We start from the raw sequence: 18520 nt of genomic DNA, 5'->3' as shown, positions 1-18520 counted from the left end.
GTTCATAATTTACCAAAAATAATAGGTCACAGTCCTCCCATTATTCATTGGTTTTCTCGAGCAGGCCCAGTAATATCTCCGTCGTGAGACTTGTTACTGTGTTTGGCACATGGAATACGTCACGGGGAGCTTGCCAGGCTTTGCTGTGCGGGTGAGATACCTCTGTAGCTTGCCAGGCTCTCCAAGAGGAGCGGAGGAATCGAACTCGGGTCAGCCATGTTGGCTGCGTGCAAGGCAAAGGCCCTACTCGCTGTGCTATCGCTTCAGCTCACCAAAAATAATAAAGTTTAAAAAAAATTTTGATGTGCAGTGGTGAAGGAATGGGTGTTTCATCATTGTATGACAAAGACTTAAAGCCGAAAGCTTTGTAACTGCTCTCACAGTGATTCAATAAATAAATTTATTTAAAAAAAATTTTTTTTGATGGGGCTGGAGTGATAGCACAGTGGGTAGGGTGTTTGCCTTGCAAGCGGCCAACTGGGATTTTATTCCCAATATTCCATATGGTCCCCTAAGCACCACCAGGAGTAATTCCTGAGTGCAGAGCCAGGAGTAACCCCTGTGCATTGCCGGCTGTGACCCAAAAAAGAAAAAAATAGTCTTGAAATAAATATTATTTATTTTCATCCTGTCATGTTTAGTGCTATATTTAATGATATATATTTTTGTCTTATTCTAGTTTTATTTCCTAGCATTAATTGAAAGATAGCCCCATGACAATTGGGCCCTAGCAAAGCAAGTCCCAGCCCATATCCCGTCCTGCAGCTGTGGCAGGCTAGCAACACCAAGTACCCCCAACTCCTCCTTGCACCTGGAATTCGCCAGATAAGGCCACAAGGCCGGAGAAGGCCTAATGAGGCATCTCTTTGTCCTGAAATCCACCTAACAAGGCCCAACACTAAGTACCCCCATCTCCTCCTTGCACCTGGAATTCACCAGATAAGGCCACAAAGTCGGAGAAGGCCTAATGAAAAGGCATAATTGACTGCCCATTGGGAGGGCCTGGTGACAGGTACAGAAGAGAGTGGCTGGTGCTGATGGCTTGTTGCAAAATGATTGGCTGCCTGCGTGCAGCATCTAATGTGATAATTCAAACATATTGGGTTATTTGTGCGCGGGCTTTCTGAAATGCGCGGGAAGAGGCCCTATAAAAAGCCCCCTTTGAAAAGGCTTGGGGCTCTCAGTCACTGACGGTTTGTGGTCATGCTGTGAGCCCGAGCATGCTCAAATAAACCTCTTGCTTTTGCATGGACTTGGTCTCTCAGAGTTTTCCTTGACAGGTGAGGCTGTCCTGAGCTCGGACCCTAACAGTAATAAGTTCTGATAGCCTGGCAAGCTCCCCATAACGTATTGTATATGCCAAAAACAGTAACAACAAGTCTCATAATTTCTTTTGAGACATTACTGGTGCCTGCTCAAGCAAACTGATGAATAACAGGAGGACAGTACTACAGTGCTACAGTGCTACAGTGCTAGTTTTAGTTATCTTGTATCAGAAATTTAATAATAGTCTAGATATCCTGAAAATTAAGTTTTGGTTTCAAGTTAGAAATTTCTAGAATATTTTTAAAAAATCATTGTGGTTATTAAACTATGGGCTTGTTTTAATTTGCTTGTCATAAAAGACTGAGGGTGTTAACTATTTCTAGTCTAAGATGCAGAGAGGTTTTCTTTGGCATTCAAAATACGATCAGTTTTGAAGTGTTCAGAAAATTAAGAGGTTTTGGAGTATGGAATGAACTAGGATAGTGGCTCTTTCCATGTCTTACTGTCATTGTTAATTTTTAATACTCTTGTTCATCTCCAAGGCCTTATTAGGGGCCTTTTCCCCTATGGTTCTGGAAGCACTAGTTCCTTTTCCCCTACGGTTCTGGAAGCACTAGTTCCAACTGGCCCAGCTGGAATAGTCTTCTGAAAAAACAAAATGCAGGCTCAAGTAAGTGGTGGGAATTCTAGAAAGCAGAGTGGAATCTGGTGAGATAGAGATGCCCCATTAATATTCAAGAACCAAGACAAATACAGTTTACTCATCTTCAACACATGAGTACTATATGAGTCCTATATTCATGGTCATCTCAGACCACAGAGATAGTGGAAGAAATGCAAGAGGGAATGGCACAGGAATGGGGAAGAGCAGTAAGTAGGGAGATTTATGCACCAGATCTTGAAGAGTCACTTCCTACTGCTGCTTACATTTCATTTTATAGGGTCATTCCAATAGGGTCACAACATAACATTCTAACTACAGGAGAGGGTAGAATGGTACATTTCTGTGTTTTAGAGCTGTATATTCATCTATAATTGTTACTTTGAAAATACAGAGTAGATTCTGAAAAGACAACTAGCAATTTGTTATGATGCTGTTTTTAGTTTTAGTTTGGTTTTGTGTATAATTAAGCCACTTGCATTCTAGTCACATTTTTATGACATTTTTACTTTTAATTCAATGTTGTCTGAAAGAGTCATGATTATAGTGAATCTGGATACCTGCCATCTGTCTTTGTTTCTATCTTATGCTATATGGTCATTTTTTTGAACCCCTTCAACTTTCTCTTAATTTAAGAGTACTTTTGAATTTTAAGTGGTATGATAAACTTTTAAAAAACTTTATTTTGTGATTTATTGACTTTAAAAACTGAAGTGAATATTGACTTCTTGCTGTGAAAGAAAATTAGCTACTTATACTTCCTTCTCTGTTCCTACTGTTTTACCAGCAAGCTCTAGGATTTCTGTCCCAGACCATTAGTTATATTATTTTAAATCTTGAAGTTCTTTAAAGTCTTCTTTATGTTCTTTTCTGTAACTGTTTATCATTGTTGTTTACTACTAATTTATATTTTGATTGATTAATTATTTATAAATATTTATTGTCTTCTTCATTACTATATTTATACAGATTCACTTGGATGAATTTAGTTCGAGAGGTTCACGGTTGTTATGAATCTTGAGCTTTTGCCTAGTTGAGGCTTTGTTTCACACTGGTTGAAAATGTAAACTAGTTCACATTTGTTGTGTGACCTTGAATTGGCATGATGTCTAACACATTAGAAAATAAAGTCATTTTTATTGTTCTGAAATGTTTCAAATAACTCTCCATTTTAATATTCGTTGTTATGGAATATTGTTAAATTTTTCTGGATGATGATGTCCTCTACTTATCCTTGTACTTAGTACTCAGTTCTTTCTAACTTAAGGAATTTCATTAGATCTTTGATTTATTTTCTGTGCCAATCATAGCTTTCATCATTTTTCTTTACGTTCAGTCTTGGGTAAACTCTGTACACCCACAATCTTTATTATTTTCCACCTATATTCATGTAATCATCTTTGACCAAATATTGCCAATAAGAAACCTTTTTACTGTAGCACTGTAGCACTGTCCTCCCATTGTTCATCTATTTGCTCCAGTGGGACCAGTCAGTGTCACTGTCACTGACTTCTTATTGTCCATTGATTTGCTCAAGCAGGCCCAGTAACATTGTGAGACTTGTTATTGTGTTTGACATATCGAATACGTTATGGGGAGCTTGCCAGGCTTTGCCGTGTGGGTGAGATACTCTCAGTAGCTTGCTGGGCTCTCCGAGAGGGTCGGAAGAATCGAACCCGGGTCGGCTAGGTCAGCCGCGTGTTAGGCAAACACCTTCCAGCTGTTCTATCACTCCAGCCCAAACCTTTTTACAACTAGGGTAAATTAATAATCATTGTCCCTCTCTCACACATTCTTACTATTTCTTTTCTCACACATTCTTAATTTTTTAAAAAATATTTAAGTTAAATCTAGACTAGATTCTAGTCTCCAACCCTAACTAGGTCAAAAACTTCACTGAGAAATTTGTCACTCTCCCATTACTGTGCCAGAACTGTGCCCACTCAGTATTTGATGAAATTATTACCAGCTTTCCCTGCATGTCATCAACTTTGTTTTCATTTTGTGTACATTCTTTGCTGTTTCTAATTTATAAAACCTATTTTCTCAGCTCAATCTCTCTACCTTATTTCATTGTCTTAGTTTGTGATTGATTTCTTGTTTCACGGATTTCTTTTCTCTTTACTTTCTTTAGAGTCTAGGGTGTTTGTTGTGGAGGATGTTCCATTTCCTAAAGTAAATTTATTTTCATAACAGGTTCTTTTTACACAATTTAAAGGTATTTTCTTTCTTTCCATGCTATCACAGCACTTTCATGTTTATTTGGCTTGGTTTGGTTGTTTTAGGTCACACCTGGCTGTGCTAAGAGATCACTCCTGGTAGGGCTTGTGAACCATATATGATGTTGGGGATAGAACCTGGGTTGGCTGTGTGCAAGGCAAGTGCCTTACCTGCAGTAGCTTGTCTGCAGCCCCTATGACAGCAGCATTTAGGTAAAATACAGTGAAGATAAACTTCTGAACTTCTTCTCATGGAATCTTAATCTCCTAGCTACCCCCTCAGGCAATGAGTACTGCAGCTCACTTTGTTTAAGAAACAACCTAACCCCCTCAGGCACTGTCTTTGAAAAAAAAATATATGTCCTTAAGTAGGCAAAGTGAATATCCAGATGTCCTATTTTTTTTTTAATTACAGAGACAAAAGAGTCATCATCAAATCCAATCAACAAATTGAGCTCTTTCTCATGCAAAAGACTTGGTTTAGGGGGTATTTATTATGTATTGTTTTGAGCTATGAACCAACTTTCAGTCACCATTGTTAGGAATAACAGTTCTGCAGGGTCATAATAATTCTTGCTTCTTATCAGCCTCTCCCAGGTGAAAAATCAAAACACTTCTTCCCCATAGTAGTTCCAATAATTTAGGAACATAAGTGTAGCAGCCTGTGGTCTGTGCACTGCATAAAAGTGTCTGCTAAGGGAACCATAGAGGCCAGTTTACACTTGACTTTCTAACACTAGTGTATTGGAATGAGGTTACAAATGCTGAGAAAAGACTTTTTTCTTAGCATAAAAGGTACCACCCCTTATTAACTCTTATACCCTTGGAGGTCAGAATGCCCAGAAAGGGGGCTGTTACCTAATGTACATAGTTGCCTTTTGGGATAGAAGTAATCTTAATGGAGAGTTACTTAGAACAATAGTATGTGATGGTGGGAAGAACCTCTACCTTGAAGAGACCATTTCTGTTGATATCCCTCTAGATGCTGACTCGTAAGTCATAGAATGTCCTTCAAATGTATTATGTTCCTTTTTTTGTTTGTTTCTGGGCCACACCCATCAGTGCTTGACCTACTCATAGTTTAATGTTCAGGGAACTGTAAATGCCAGGGATCAAACCTGGGCCACCCATATGCAAACTCCAGCCCTCCAAATGCTCTAGATTTTTCTATCTTCTAACACTCCAAATGTATAAATTTTTTTTTATAATTTATTTCTTTATTGAGGGCTGGAGCGATAGATAGCACAGCGGGTAGGGCGTTCGCCTTACAAGCGGCCAACATGGCCGACCCAAGTTCAATTCTTCCGCCCCTCTCGGAGAGTCCAGCAAGCAGACACAGTAACAACAAAGTCTCCAATGGAGACGTTACTGGGCCCGCTAGAGCAAATCGACGATCAACGGGAGGGCCTTTACCTTTACCTTTACCTTTATTGAATCACTGTGGGAAAAGTTACAGAGCTTTCGGGTTTAGGTCTCAGTCATGTAGATACCAAACACATTTCCCTTTACCAATACTCATTTTTAACCCCGAACCCCAATAGAACCCCACCTTCCACCCCTCCCAATTCCTGTGAGGCAGATAAGTTCTAGTTAATACTCTATCTACTTTGACTAGATACATTGTTTCGATAGAAGATGCACCATTATTGTTTAGAGTTTACGACCCCCCCACCCCCCAATCAGACATGCTGAAACAGCGTTGTGAAATGATTTGCTTTCTACAGCTGGGTTTAAGAATAAAATGATGTTGCGCGGCCGCAATAAGGGGGGCGTTCTGGGCCGTCCTTCACGCCCGACCGAGGTCACCAGCTGCCCCCCACGAGCGGCTCTCCGGCACAGCCCCGGAAGCACAAGGACTTAGCACAGAAAACCACCCACTTGGAGCAGAAAAGCAAATGGACTATGTGTTAAACCATGCCAGCATGCCTGCCCGGAGGGGAAAGGGTGTTGACCCACTCGCCCTGGCCTCTCTGGAAAGAAAGATGGCGGCCGCATGGGAGCCTTGTGGACAGCAGATTTGAGCCGGAGGTGGGGGCGGCAGGGACCTCATGGGAAGGGGGGCGTTCTGGGCCGTCCTTCACGCCCGACCGAGGTCACCAGCTGCCCCCCACGAGCGGCTCTCCGGCACGGCCACGACTCCAGAGCACAGAAACCAATCTCTTAACTACCTAACTTTTAATAGAAATACTTCCAGGGTTAATAAGTAAAATAGCAGAAATGTATAAAATTTTTAAAAAATTATCTACCGTGGGGCTGGAGAGATAGCACAGCGGGTAGGGTGTTTGCCTTGCATGCGGCCGACCCGGGTTCGATTCCCAGCATCCCATATGGTCCCCTGAGCACCGCCAGGAGTAACTCCTGAGTGCAGAGCCAGGAGGAAACCCTGTGCATCGCCGGGTGTGACCCCCCCCCCAAAAAAAAATGTATCTACCGAGACTGTCTTCATCTGTACAAATTCTGAGTGTTAAGAATTTCAGTGCCACATGAGAAAATGCTCTACATCATTAATCATCAGGGAGATGCAGATCAAAACCACAATGAGATACCATCTCACACCTCAGAGACTGGCCCACATCCAAAAGAACAAAAGCAACAAGTGCTGGCGCGGATGTGACGAGAAAGGGACACTCCTTCACTGCTGGTGGGAATGCCGACTGGTTCAGCCCTTTTGGAAAACAGTATGGACCATTCTCAAAAAATTAGAAATTGAGCTCCCATTTGACCCAGCAATACCACTCCTGGGAATATATCCCAGAGAGGCAAAAATGTATAATCGAAGTGACATCTGCACTTGTTTGTTCATTGCAGCACTATTTACAATAGCCAGGATCTGGAAAAAACTTGAGTGTCCAAGAACAGATGACTGGTTACAGAAACTTTGATACATCTACACAATGGAGTACTATGTAGCTGTTAGAAAAGATGAAGTCATGAAATATACATACAAGTGGTACTACATGGAAAGTATCATGCTAAGTGAAATGAGTCAGAGAGAGTGGGATAGACATAAAAAGATTGCATTCATCTGGGGGACATAAAGTAACAAAATAGGAGATTAATACCCAAGAATAGCCGAGATCAGTACCAGGAGGATTACTCCATGGCTTAGAGGACAGCCGGGCATTGTAGGGGAAAGGGCAGCTCAGATAGAGAAGGGAGCACCAAATAAAGGGTGTTTGGAGAATCCTCCCAGGAGGGGAGATGCATGTTGAAAGTAGACTATGGACTGAAAATGATTGCAACTCAATGCCTCTTTTGCAGACCACAACACCCAAAAGGAGAGAGAGAACAAAGGGGAATGCCCTGCCACAGAAACAGGGTGGGATGGGGGTGGGGGGATGGGGGTGGGAGAGATACTGGGATCCATGGTGGTGGAAAATGGGCACTGGTGGAGGGATGGGTATTTGGTCATTGTATAATCAAAACCCAAGCACAAAAATTTGTAAATCTACAACTGTACCTCATGGTGTTTCACTAATAAAAATTAGTAAATAAAAAAAAAAGAATTTAAGTGCCAAATACAAAATCCATTGAATCTTTTGTGGTCTGGCTGCTTTGCAGAACTTGGTATGAGATTTTACCATATCTGACAGAAGTAGCATTTCTTTTATATTTAAGTAACATTTATAGGTAACATAAGTTTACATGTTTAAGGGATACAGTTTCAGCCCACTTCATATGTCAATCACATTGACCACCAAAGTACTCTCTCCACCACACAGCATTGTGTTCTTCCCCTCTTGCATAGGAGTTGTTTTCTTTGAATGATGTTGTTATTTTTTGTTTTTTTCTGGTCCTTTCTCCCTCATAATTCATTTGTGTTTTCTGTTCCTGAGGTAGATTAGTTTTATAAGCTGGCTGCATGCCACTTGGCTACTTGCACTCTCCTCCTTGATTTAAATGAAGCCTCTCTTTGCTACTATAACTGATTTCACATTGTCTTTACACTTCACTTTATATGACATCTATTTAACATGCATGCTCATGAGGGACTAAAGCATGTCTGAATCTATCCTTTAGAAATCTGGTGAAAAGTTATTATTCAAATATTCAATTAAAGTCATTTGGTGTCCGGAAAGCAATGCAAGCTTATCCCATAGAGAAGATGATAGCTCATATAATTTATAGAAATATGACTTTTTCAGACTTAAATAAAATGGAAAGAAATATGGAAAACACCATGTTTCTTAAAATGATGCTCAGGAAATGTAGCTGAATTTTATATTCACTCTGGAGTTTGCAACAGATGTTGCTTGTATAATAAACTTACACAGTGAATGTGCCATTGTGGTAGAGGAAGCTTTAAATCAGATTTAAGCCTTGTTATGCCTGGATAACTGTGCTAATATTTTCAGTCAGTATCTAGTACAGCTGCTAAAACATTTTGACTCACAGGCCAAAAGGACTTTAAAGTTCATGAGTTCTTGTTCTAATTGGAATTTTGTATCAGTCTCTCTTTTTTCTCCATGACTTCATGCTTAAATAGTTTTCATGCCTAAACTCGTGTATGTTTTAAATTAAAATATTTTAAGAAATTTACTTAGAGAAATGTGAGAGGTGGGGGAGAGGTATTCAAAGGCTCCTCTAAAACTGAGAGTATACACAACTGTTGAAGTACAGGCCAGTCTTCAGGGTGGAGAATTCACCCCACATGTCTTTACAAAGTTGGTTTTATAGAAGATCTTCCAAATTGCCTCTGCTTGCAGTTTTCTGCATATAGAAAAATTGACCTGAATATTATCATAGGTGTTAGTGTGGGGAACCTTGGACTCCTGATAAGCTTTCCTACTCTTATTTCTTTTGAAGCTTGTTTTACTGAGGGGGGCCCACCCTTCTCCTGGTGATGCCTCAATTTCTGCATCTGGGTAGAGGCTCACTTTCTTCATCTCAAAAGGGGTTAGCATTTGCTTCTCAAATCATGCTTGTTTTATAAACTAGTTTCATCATTACCTTTTTATAAACTTTTATTATAGTGGTATATCCCTTTCCCTAATGTAACAGGTAAGATTTGTCTCATTCTTCTCAATTCTATCAATTACTGCATATTTGATTTTTCTTTTATGCAAGGCTTAGGTAGTATAACTCAAATTCATGATAAATGTTAACTGATTCCCAAAATTCCATGTACTTACACATTTGTTTGATAACAATTTGACTTTTTACTAAAGCCACATGTCCTTTCTTAGATCACTTCAGCACTACAGAGAAGCTATATTTTTATCCTGACAAGTCTGACATCTGAAGTGAAAGAAATTCTATAAAACTGCTAAAAAAAAAAGGACTCTTTAGGAAACAGGGCTCAAATAATCAATGGGCTACATTGTAACATACACACGCAAATAAATTAATAAAATGATAAAATATAAAGTTAGTCTATTTTATTAAAGTTTGGTTAAGTGACAAAAATATATGCAATGATAAGTACCATTGGTTCTCTTCCATTCTAATACCAATCAATTGTATACAGGTATTTAAAACAAATTTAATACTGTAAACCTGAGAACAAATAATATCTAGATAAATTCATCAATTCAGAAACAAAATAGAATAATTTTAAAATTCTGTTTTTATAAATATAAACTAGGTTAACAGTTAATACTTCTGAATAATATTACAAATTAGTCAAAATAAAAAATGTTTGGTAAGATTTATTATGCTTATTTTACAAGTCATGTTTGTAAGGAAAAATTGACACAATTGCTTCAATTACTGTCATATAGCAACAATTTCTGAGAATCAAAGTATTCATTGATTACTTTTTCCTTTATAATGCATATTAACATCTAGCACGATAATACCACAACCCCCCCCCCCACATTCACCAATATTCCAATATTTTTTCATAATCAAAATACATTACTAGTTGGCACACTAATTTTGGGAGGAGAGGGGCAACTCTCAGCAGTGCTCAGAGATTATTTCTGATTCTGCACTCAGGGGAAACTCCTGGCAGTGTTTAGGGGAACATATTAAGTTCTGGGGATCAGACCAGAGTCCATTGCCTTTAAGGCACATGCTTTAACCTCTGTACTATCTCTCCCACCACATGGTACATTCATTTTAATGGCAGCAATGTGAATATTTTATCCAAAAATAAAAGGCTTGTTTTGATGTGCTTTTTAATCACAAAACATTCAGTAGTAAGCATTCAATTCATAAACTACTTTTATTATTCAGTAAATATTATCATGGTAAATTGGACATAATGATGAAAATGTTTTTTTTCCCTACTTCACTAAAAACACTTTTTACCCTTAGATTGTATAATCCATGTAAAAGGTCCAGTAACTCTTCTACAAACATGGCAACCATTTCACCAGTATAATAAATCAGTAAATAAACTTGATTGCCTTGGTTGGTTGGGTGTCTTTATTAAGCCTAACTTCAAACTTAACAAATTTCTAAATAATATGTCCAAATCAAACACCTTATACCATCCACACTAGCTAACCATACATGGGTCATCATTGTTAGGTTTGACTTCTCCTTCCAGCAGCAAATTCATCACAACTTTTGTCAAATAGCTGCATGTTCCTCTTTTTCCCAGTGGGGGAGTGTTGTAAAATGAAGTCATGTCATCCTAAAAAGGAAAACAGTAAGCAAGTCTTTTCATTTTTTGTTTGCAGTTGACAGGGAAAATCAGTGTCAGCCTAGGGGGCAAAATTAGTACACAGAAAGATTTCCTCTTGGAAAATATGAGCTTCTTGAGCTTTTTTAATTTTCCTGAGGCATCTTCTCAGCATATAAAACAAAGAAAGACACTTTTAGTATTCTATTCTTTGCTGATGATTTTTATTTACTTAGGGAACCTTTTTATAGACGAGTATAAAATATTGAACAAAGCCTGGAAGGGGCTGTTTTAAGGAAGTACATAGTACCAATGTAGTCTGTTAGATATTCCCATCCTCCCTAGAATTAAATTTTATAGCCTTCTAGAATCTATGACTCTATTCTGGTAAAACACATTTCAACTGCTAACTATACAAAGGTAATTTATCTCTTCCTAGATTTCTTTTTAGTCAGAACTTCAAAAGCTTAATTGACTAGTAATTGACTAAAAGGAAACATTAGCTCTTCAAATAAGTCATACTGTCCCCTGAACCTCAGGCACTCTTTTTATACTCAGGATCTATTTAAAATATTGAGAATATAGTGAAGAATTGAGACAATGAAAAAAATTTTACAAAAAGCTCTTTTCCCTACTTACTTGTTTTTCAACTTCCTTTAGTTGACTCTCATCTTTTTGAAATTCATGAAATGCTTCTTTCACCAGTTTGTCTAGATCCACTTTGTCTTGAAATTCTAGTTCAGGGTTTCTCTCAAGCACAATGGATACAACCATCAGCAACTATATGAGACAGATGTTGCAAGTAAATTATATAAACCACAAACTTTTTCATTCTTTAATCAGATTGATGATGACCCTCATATTCCACAATGTGTTCTAGATAATAACAGGTTTAAGGAATACTTATGGATGGACGTCCTCCTAATCTTACAAATTAGTAGCTTAAACCCTGTTTGGATACTCTGCAGTTTATTTTTTATTGTGCATATCCTATGACTATAAAGAAATGTTTGTTTACTTAAATAAAATGAGTAATGATAAAAATTACATTCTTGATACTGTACACAATACACAGTGTCCTATTCATTCAAAGTGTCTGAACTCTTTTTAGCTTTAGGGCACCAATGTAGATGACAAAGTCAAAGGCTACAGGTGAGTTTAGTGGAGACTCTAGATCTAGACTTATGATTAAATGACTTTGGAGCTCAGCATCCCAAAATGAGTAGAATTATATGACAACACAGTAGCTTCTCAGGAAATGGATATGTTTTTAAAAATAAACTTTTATCTGATCTCTTTAAGACAAGACTCAATTTGATCTGTATAAATTGCACAGTTCAATGAATCACCCTTCCCAGGATGATGTGTTATCCCCTATGTTAATCCTTAGCAGCAATGTTCATTGTAGATGGCAAACATATATACAAAGGATGTGTCTAGGTTATTAACTGTTAGCTGAAGACTTTCTGATGATGGTTGGTTATAGCTTCTACTATCTTGCACATGGAAGAGAAATAAACCTCATAATTTCCAATTTTGGCATCTTATTAACTGTAATTTATTGAAATGCTTCTAAAACAGAACCTCAAATAACCAAAGGAAAAACTCAATACAAGATTGATGACTGGAGAGATTTTTGTTGTAGGGTTTTTGTTGGGAGAATATTAAGCTACACTTCTAGTCCTTTGCTTCTTCAAAGGCAATGAACTCATTTTGGTCAACAAGAAAGATCTCTATACTTATTCTATTTCTCACATACGGGATACTAGACATGGAAAAGCTAACACAAAATAGCACTCATGCTTCTAATGCATTCCTACATCAACTTCAGTCTCTTCCCTACATGCTATGAAACTGATGTGGCACTGTTTCCAAAACATGGAACATCTAAGAAAATGCTAAATCTTACTCATCTCTGAATATAGTTTCAAATATTTTGGATTTTTAGGTGATGCCACATTCAGCTCAGCATCACACTTGCATGACTATTTTTATTTACTATTGACCCTTAAGAAATATAATGATAAAATGAAAGAGCCATTCCCAAAGAGAGAAAGTGAAGAGGAGCTTTAGAGAAAATACATCATTTACAGAATTTTCAGTTATATTTTTTGTTTTAAATTGCAAAAAATAAAAAGCATGCATATGTTTTGGAATTTAGTTTTCTGGAGAACAATGATGGAAGGGCACAAAAATTAAATGTCTTCCTTATTCACAGATGTTTTGGAAGATGTTTCTCAAATATTACAGTAATGATTTCTTGCTAGTGAATATAGAAATTTTGGGGATGACTTTGAACTAATAAAGCTCTCTAAAATTGTCATAAAGAAGCTCACAACAGGGGATGGAGCAATAGCACAGTGGGTAGGGCGTTTGCCTTTCACATGGCTGATCTGGGTTCGATTCCCAGCATCCCATATGATTCCCTGAGTACTGCCAGGAGAAATTCCTGAGTACATGAGCCAGGAGTAACCCCTGTGCATCGCCGGGTATGACCCGAAATGCAAAAACAAAACAAAACAAAAAAAAAACAACAGAAAAAAACCTCACAACAAGAAAGTTTTTAAATGTGACTTCACCCTGTTTATGTGCTGCATTTCATGTGCTTGAAACTTGGACCGAGAATGGCCAAAGTAAACTCATTCTCCTAAACTCATCTGGAAGAGACATGGTTTAGGTGAGGAATGAAACACCTGTACTTTCCCTTATACTAGTTTTCAAAAAGCAGATAGGAAACACTTTTCATAAGTCTACATTTCTTAATACAAACCTCCACAATGATCTGTCGGTACTTTGGCTGGTCAATATTTCCTAACATATCCTCCACCAGGAGAGAGAAATTCATCTCGTACATGGTCATATCTGACAGGGTTGGTTGCTGAAAAATATAATTCAACTTTAACATGCTTCATTGTTACTCTAGTTGTAAGTTAACAGAGGAATTTCATTTTCTAATCAATAATCTTTTTCAGCTTCTATAAAACCTTAGAGAGATCTTTTCAGTTTTACAACTGAATTTTATTTATGTCAAGTGACTGAAGTCAACTGTCTGACTGTTGTGATAAATTAAAACCTTCTGTTTTTAGTAGTTATCTTCACTATACTATGTTTTTAGACGAAAGGGAAGACAATAGGAAGTCACTTGAATATACAAAGGGAATAGCCCAAATGAGACATCAAATAGAATATTGCTTTCAGAATTAACACAGAAAAGTTATGTTTTCTGTCAGACTTTAGCATGTAAGTTACTTGCTATTAAATTTATATCAGTTTTTAGTGACGGGTTCTGAGTTAGCAGCATAAAGGCATGCAAATAAGCAAAAACAATGTTATGTTAAAAATGGCAAGCAAACAGAAAAAACTAACCTAAAAAAGTTTCTCTTTTCTGCCTTTCTATTTCATTTAAAACAAGTTTATCAAATAGTCTTCTATTCACTTTTCACAAATCAAATTAAAGTATAAAATAAACTCAAATCTAAATCTGGACTTGGTCAATAACCTCCAAAGAATGGAATGAAAGGTTTTAATATTAGGTTTGTGTGGTACGAAGAAGATGAAGTCACCAAAATTATTATCAGAGCGGCAGGGATTATGAGTCATATTTATTTGCTTTTACCTCAGCAATGATTTTCAGTGAATTTAATGATAGTCTCAGAACAATGTGTTCTGTTAACTACTCAAAATGGAAACCAGGCAGAATGGTGCTTTTCAACCAAGTGATGGCACAGTTACTCTGCTTGAGATAATAAGTCAATATATTCAATATAGTCATCTGTTATTTTCTATATTTAATATAATTTATGTTATTTTTAATTAGGTAGCACTAAATTTGGGAAAAATGAAGCCTGGTTGCTAAATGCAGTAATTATGATTGCTTAGAAAAAAATCCACATTTGATGGGATGTAAAGTAGAAGGTAACCAATCTCAATTAAAACATATATGTATATACACATATACATATATATATACATGTATATACACATATACATGTATATATATATACACATATATACTAACACACAAAGCTAAACCTTTAACAACATGTTAGTAATCTCTTATACAAGGACTTCATGGCTCCAGTGTTAGATACAACAATCTTCACACATTTTCCTTTAAGGAAACTTTTTTGGATCATTTTTAGCAGATTATTCACAAGCAATACAAAATAAATTATTTAGTTCCTGCTTTGGGGGAAGGCTTTGGTTGTCAGGGTAGAAAAATTCTAAATATGGTGGTGGGAAAGTGTAATGGCGGTAGGATTGGTGTTGGAATATTGAACGCAATAAATTATTGTGAACAACTATAAAAATAAAATACAAATTTTTAAAAAGAAAAAGAAAAAAGAAAGAACAATGGTGCTACAGAAAAAAGGAAGAATTTTTATGGTTTCACATCAGTTTACTTTTCATTTGAAAAACTAACTCAGTTACTATACCACTGTGATAATTAAATCTAGAGAAAAGGTGTAAGTCTTGCCTTACTTGCTTCTCTGTAAAAAGGTAAGCACTACAGAAGAAAAATTAGTAGACGAAGTTTATAATTCAAATTGCCAGGGAATTCACACTCTGGGTAGCTTCTTTCTAGATGATAAACTTTGGGAAAATCACCTAGCTGTGCTTCAGTATCCTCAACTGTCCAGTGGGAATAGCAAGGTACTTTATATGAGGCTTAACGGAGCACTTATAAAAAGTCCCTGGCATATAAAAATACTGTCTGTATAATGCATTTATTGATGATGTTAGTAAAGAAAGGATCCTAAGGTTAGGCATTGAGTAAAACAGTAAATGCCTTAGACAATAATACTAATGAAAATCTACCAAGTATTAATGTTAGGGGTCTGAGAATGATGGTCTCAAAGGGGTGCCACAGTTCACTGTGTGCAGACACAAGGCCTAGCAAAAGCAGGACGTAAACATGTGAGGCCAATTATCTGCTCAAAGAAGACTTCCTATTCCATAGTAAGATTTACAGAGCAACTGGGAAAGGCCTAGAGTGGCATGCTGTTGAATAAATGCAGGCATTAAAGCAGTTTGTGAATAGTATAAAGAAAATGATTTAAAGGTTTCTGTCTCATACTTCGCCCTGGAGATTGGCATGCATCACAGTCTGAGACATGTACTCTTGGCGTTTTCCCCTCTGAAAAAGCCTGTGTTCTCTCTGTTCTCTCTGTTATCTCTGTCTCTGTCTCTCTCTCTCTCTCTCTCTCTCTCTCTCTCTCTCACTTCACTGAAAATAAATTTTCTGTTTATTTTTCTACAGTATGTTACATAATCAAAATTTGAAAGCTAAGAGAATTTTCAGTGAAGCTCACTTTCTCTTCACCCCCGAACATAGTCCTTTTCCCAAAGTTGAAGAGATGCATTTCTGTGGTCCTACTAGAAATTCTCTATAAAAGCAAAATGGAGGTGGAAATGTATATTTATGAATACCTTTCTTGTACAAATATCTTTATAAATGATAATTTGCTTGATGTTTAAACATAGAAAACAAACACAGTACTTCATTTCTAAAAGGTCTAATTTACTTTGTAAATAAGCAGAGTCACTTAGATGTTAAAATTTAATAAATTAATAAAATCAAAGAGGCAGTCCAGTTTATATAACTTGGAAAATCATCAGAAGGAAGGGACATTAACCTATTTGGACCAACAGTAAGTGACATCTAGAGTAAAAAAAAATGGTTGTCTAATAACATATCACTGTATCACTGTCATCCTATTGTTCATCAATTTGCTCGAGCAGGTGCCAGTAACGTCTCCATTCGTCCCAACCCTGAGATGTTAGCAGCTTCTCCTTACTCCTCCTTGCCAACGGTGCCTTATTGAGGAACTTTCAGGATCAGGGGAATGAGACCCATTATTGTTATTGTTTTTGGCATATCGAATATGCCACGGGGAGCTTGCCAGGCTCTGCCATACGGGCAGGATACTCTCAGGTAGCTTGCCGGGTGCTTGGAGAGGGAAGAATTTAATATAGCAAGTTATTGTTGTTTTATTTATTTTATTTTTTTGCTTTTTGGGTCACACCTGGTGATGCAGAGGGGTTACTCCTGGTTCTGCACTCAGGAATTATTCCTGGCGGTGCTTGGGGTACCATGGGATGCTGGGAATTAGACCCGGGCCAGCTGTGTGCAAGGCAAATGCCCTACTTGCTGAGCTATCACTCCAGCCCCCTGTTTTAATGTTAAGTATGAATCTTATACACATAGTTTATGTAGTTGAATCAGATCAGGTAAGATATATGTATAGGCTGTATATTTGTTTTACATGTGAATGTTTGCATTTAATACATAAGATTTAAACTACCAGAAACAGATGAATCTCTGAAGTATAGAAAAATGCTTAGTTAAAGCTTCTGTTTGCTGTGTTTGAGCAAGAAAAAAAAAGATTAGCATGACTTACTATCACTCTTTGTTTTATTTGAATAGGTGAATGAAAATTTACATGTAATGTAACTCATAAGTAGTAATTTCCTTACCTACAGAGTTAAGTCACCTTGATTCTTAGACCTGATTCGGTTCTCTCCTTTTATATATGTATGGTTTACAATCTGTGAGGTCTCCCAGAACAGATCTGCTATCATTTTATAGTGAGGAAATACCATTATTCACTGTAAAGTTCATGTAAGAACCCCTTAATTTGCTATAAGTTCTGCTTAACCAAAGTTTGGGTCATGCGGATCCTTTGAATACTAAGAGGCCATCATGTTTGGTCCTTAGTCTACTTTCAGCACACATCTCCCATCCCTCCAACCATCATTTACTTAGTGTTCCCTTCTCCATCCCAACTGTCTTTTCCCCCAGCACATGAGGCCAGCTTCCAAACCGTGTCGTGATCTTCCTGACCCTTATTTCCACTTTCCTTAGGTTTAGTCTTATATTATGCTAACAGTAGCTCTTATTGGGGAAAATATTTTTCAAATGCAAATGGCTAGAGTTATTTTCCAGCATCTCCTCTTTGAGAACAGAAAAAGTAGAAAGTTTATTAGCAATGCAGAGGGAAATAGAATTCTGTTTAAGTCCTATTCGAAGCAAACACTGTGATACAAACACTGTGGAATATACCTGTGGCAAATGTTTTCCAGCTACAATGATACCATTGGGTGTACGCTCCAGGATCTGCCACACTCGGTCATAGAACCCAGTGGGAGTTCTGTTTAAAGACCCATCAATCTGACGCCTATTCAGCCAACATCTGTAGAAGAAAGGAAAATCGCTCAGAGCTGAAAAACAAGCTTGCTCTGGTAGAAAACAGGATTTTCAATGTGGATTAATTGTTTCAATTGTGCAAACAACAAAAGCCAAATTCCATCAATGAGGCATCTTTATCATGTGCTACCGAGGTTACTAAATATTTCATTGTGAAAACAGCTTGCAGGAAAAAAGAGAACCCTGAATATTTTTAAAAGTTATTCTCTAGTAAGTTATAAGGTTGCTTTGTGATCCAATACCACTGCAAAACAGTTTCATTCAAGGAACACCAATTTTGAAAGAAATTATTTAGTTTTGTCACTTCTATATACCTCTCCCAGAAAGGAATCCAAAATTATTTGATGAACCAATATTCAACAAAGCATTACACAATTAGCAAAATTATTTTGAACCTAAGAATCAGGGAAATAGTACAGAATTTAAGCACTTGCTTTTCATAGGATAAACTTCTGAGTACCACTGAGTATGGTTCCTACAACAACTAGTAAAAATAACAAATTTATAAAATAAATCCCTAAAAACAGATAAAATTCAAATCAACACAAGATCACAACTTAAGACATTTTAACTAGATCTCTGCACTCTGTCCGTTTAAT

General features: G+C 37.2%; 1 protein-coding gene across 2 annotated transcripts in view; it reads right to left on the bottom strand.

The window, feature by feature from the left end:
- Window positions 1-9509: 9509 nt before the first annotated feature.
- The window catches only part of PHKB (phosphorylase kinase regulatory subunit beta), a 278679-nt gene continuing 269668 nt past the window's right edge, over window positions 9510-18520 (bottom strand). For both annotated transcript variants that reach the window (XM_056136671.1, XM_056136672.1), the window contains 4 exons: window positions 17778-17907; window positions 13485-13592; window positions 11354-11494; window positions 9510-10726 (listed from right to left, as the gene is read on the bottom strand). In XM_056136671.1, coding sequence (XP_055992646.1) covers window positions 10589-10726; window positions 11354-11494; window positions 13485-13592; window positions 17778-17907 — 517 coding nt within the window. In that variant the 3' untranslated portion in view covers window positions 9510-10588. The remainder of the gene's footprint in view (window positions 10727-11353; window positions 11495-13484; window positions 13593-17777; window positions 17908-18520) is intronic.

Source organism: Sorex fumeus, unplaced genomic scaffold (genome assembly GCF_029834395.1).
Source record: "Sorex fumeus unplaced genomic scaffold, SorFum_2.1 ptg000122l, whole genome shotgun sequence".
NCBI classification, from domain to species: domain Eukaryota; kingdom Metazoa; phylum Chordata; class Mammalia; order Eulipotyphla; family Soricidae; genus Sorex; species Sorex fumeus.
The sequence above is the reverse complement of the archived record's forward strand: the minus strand, read 5'-3'. Positions and strand labels throughout refer to the sequence as shown.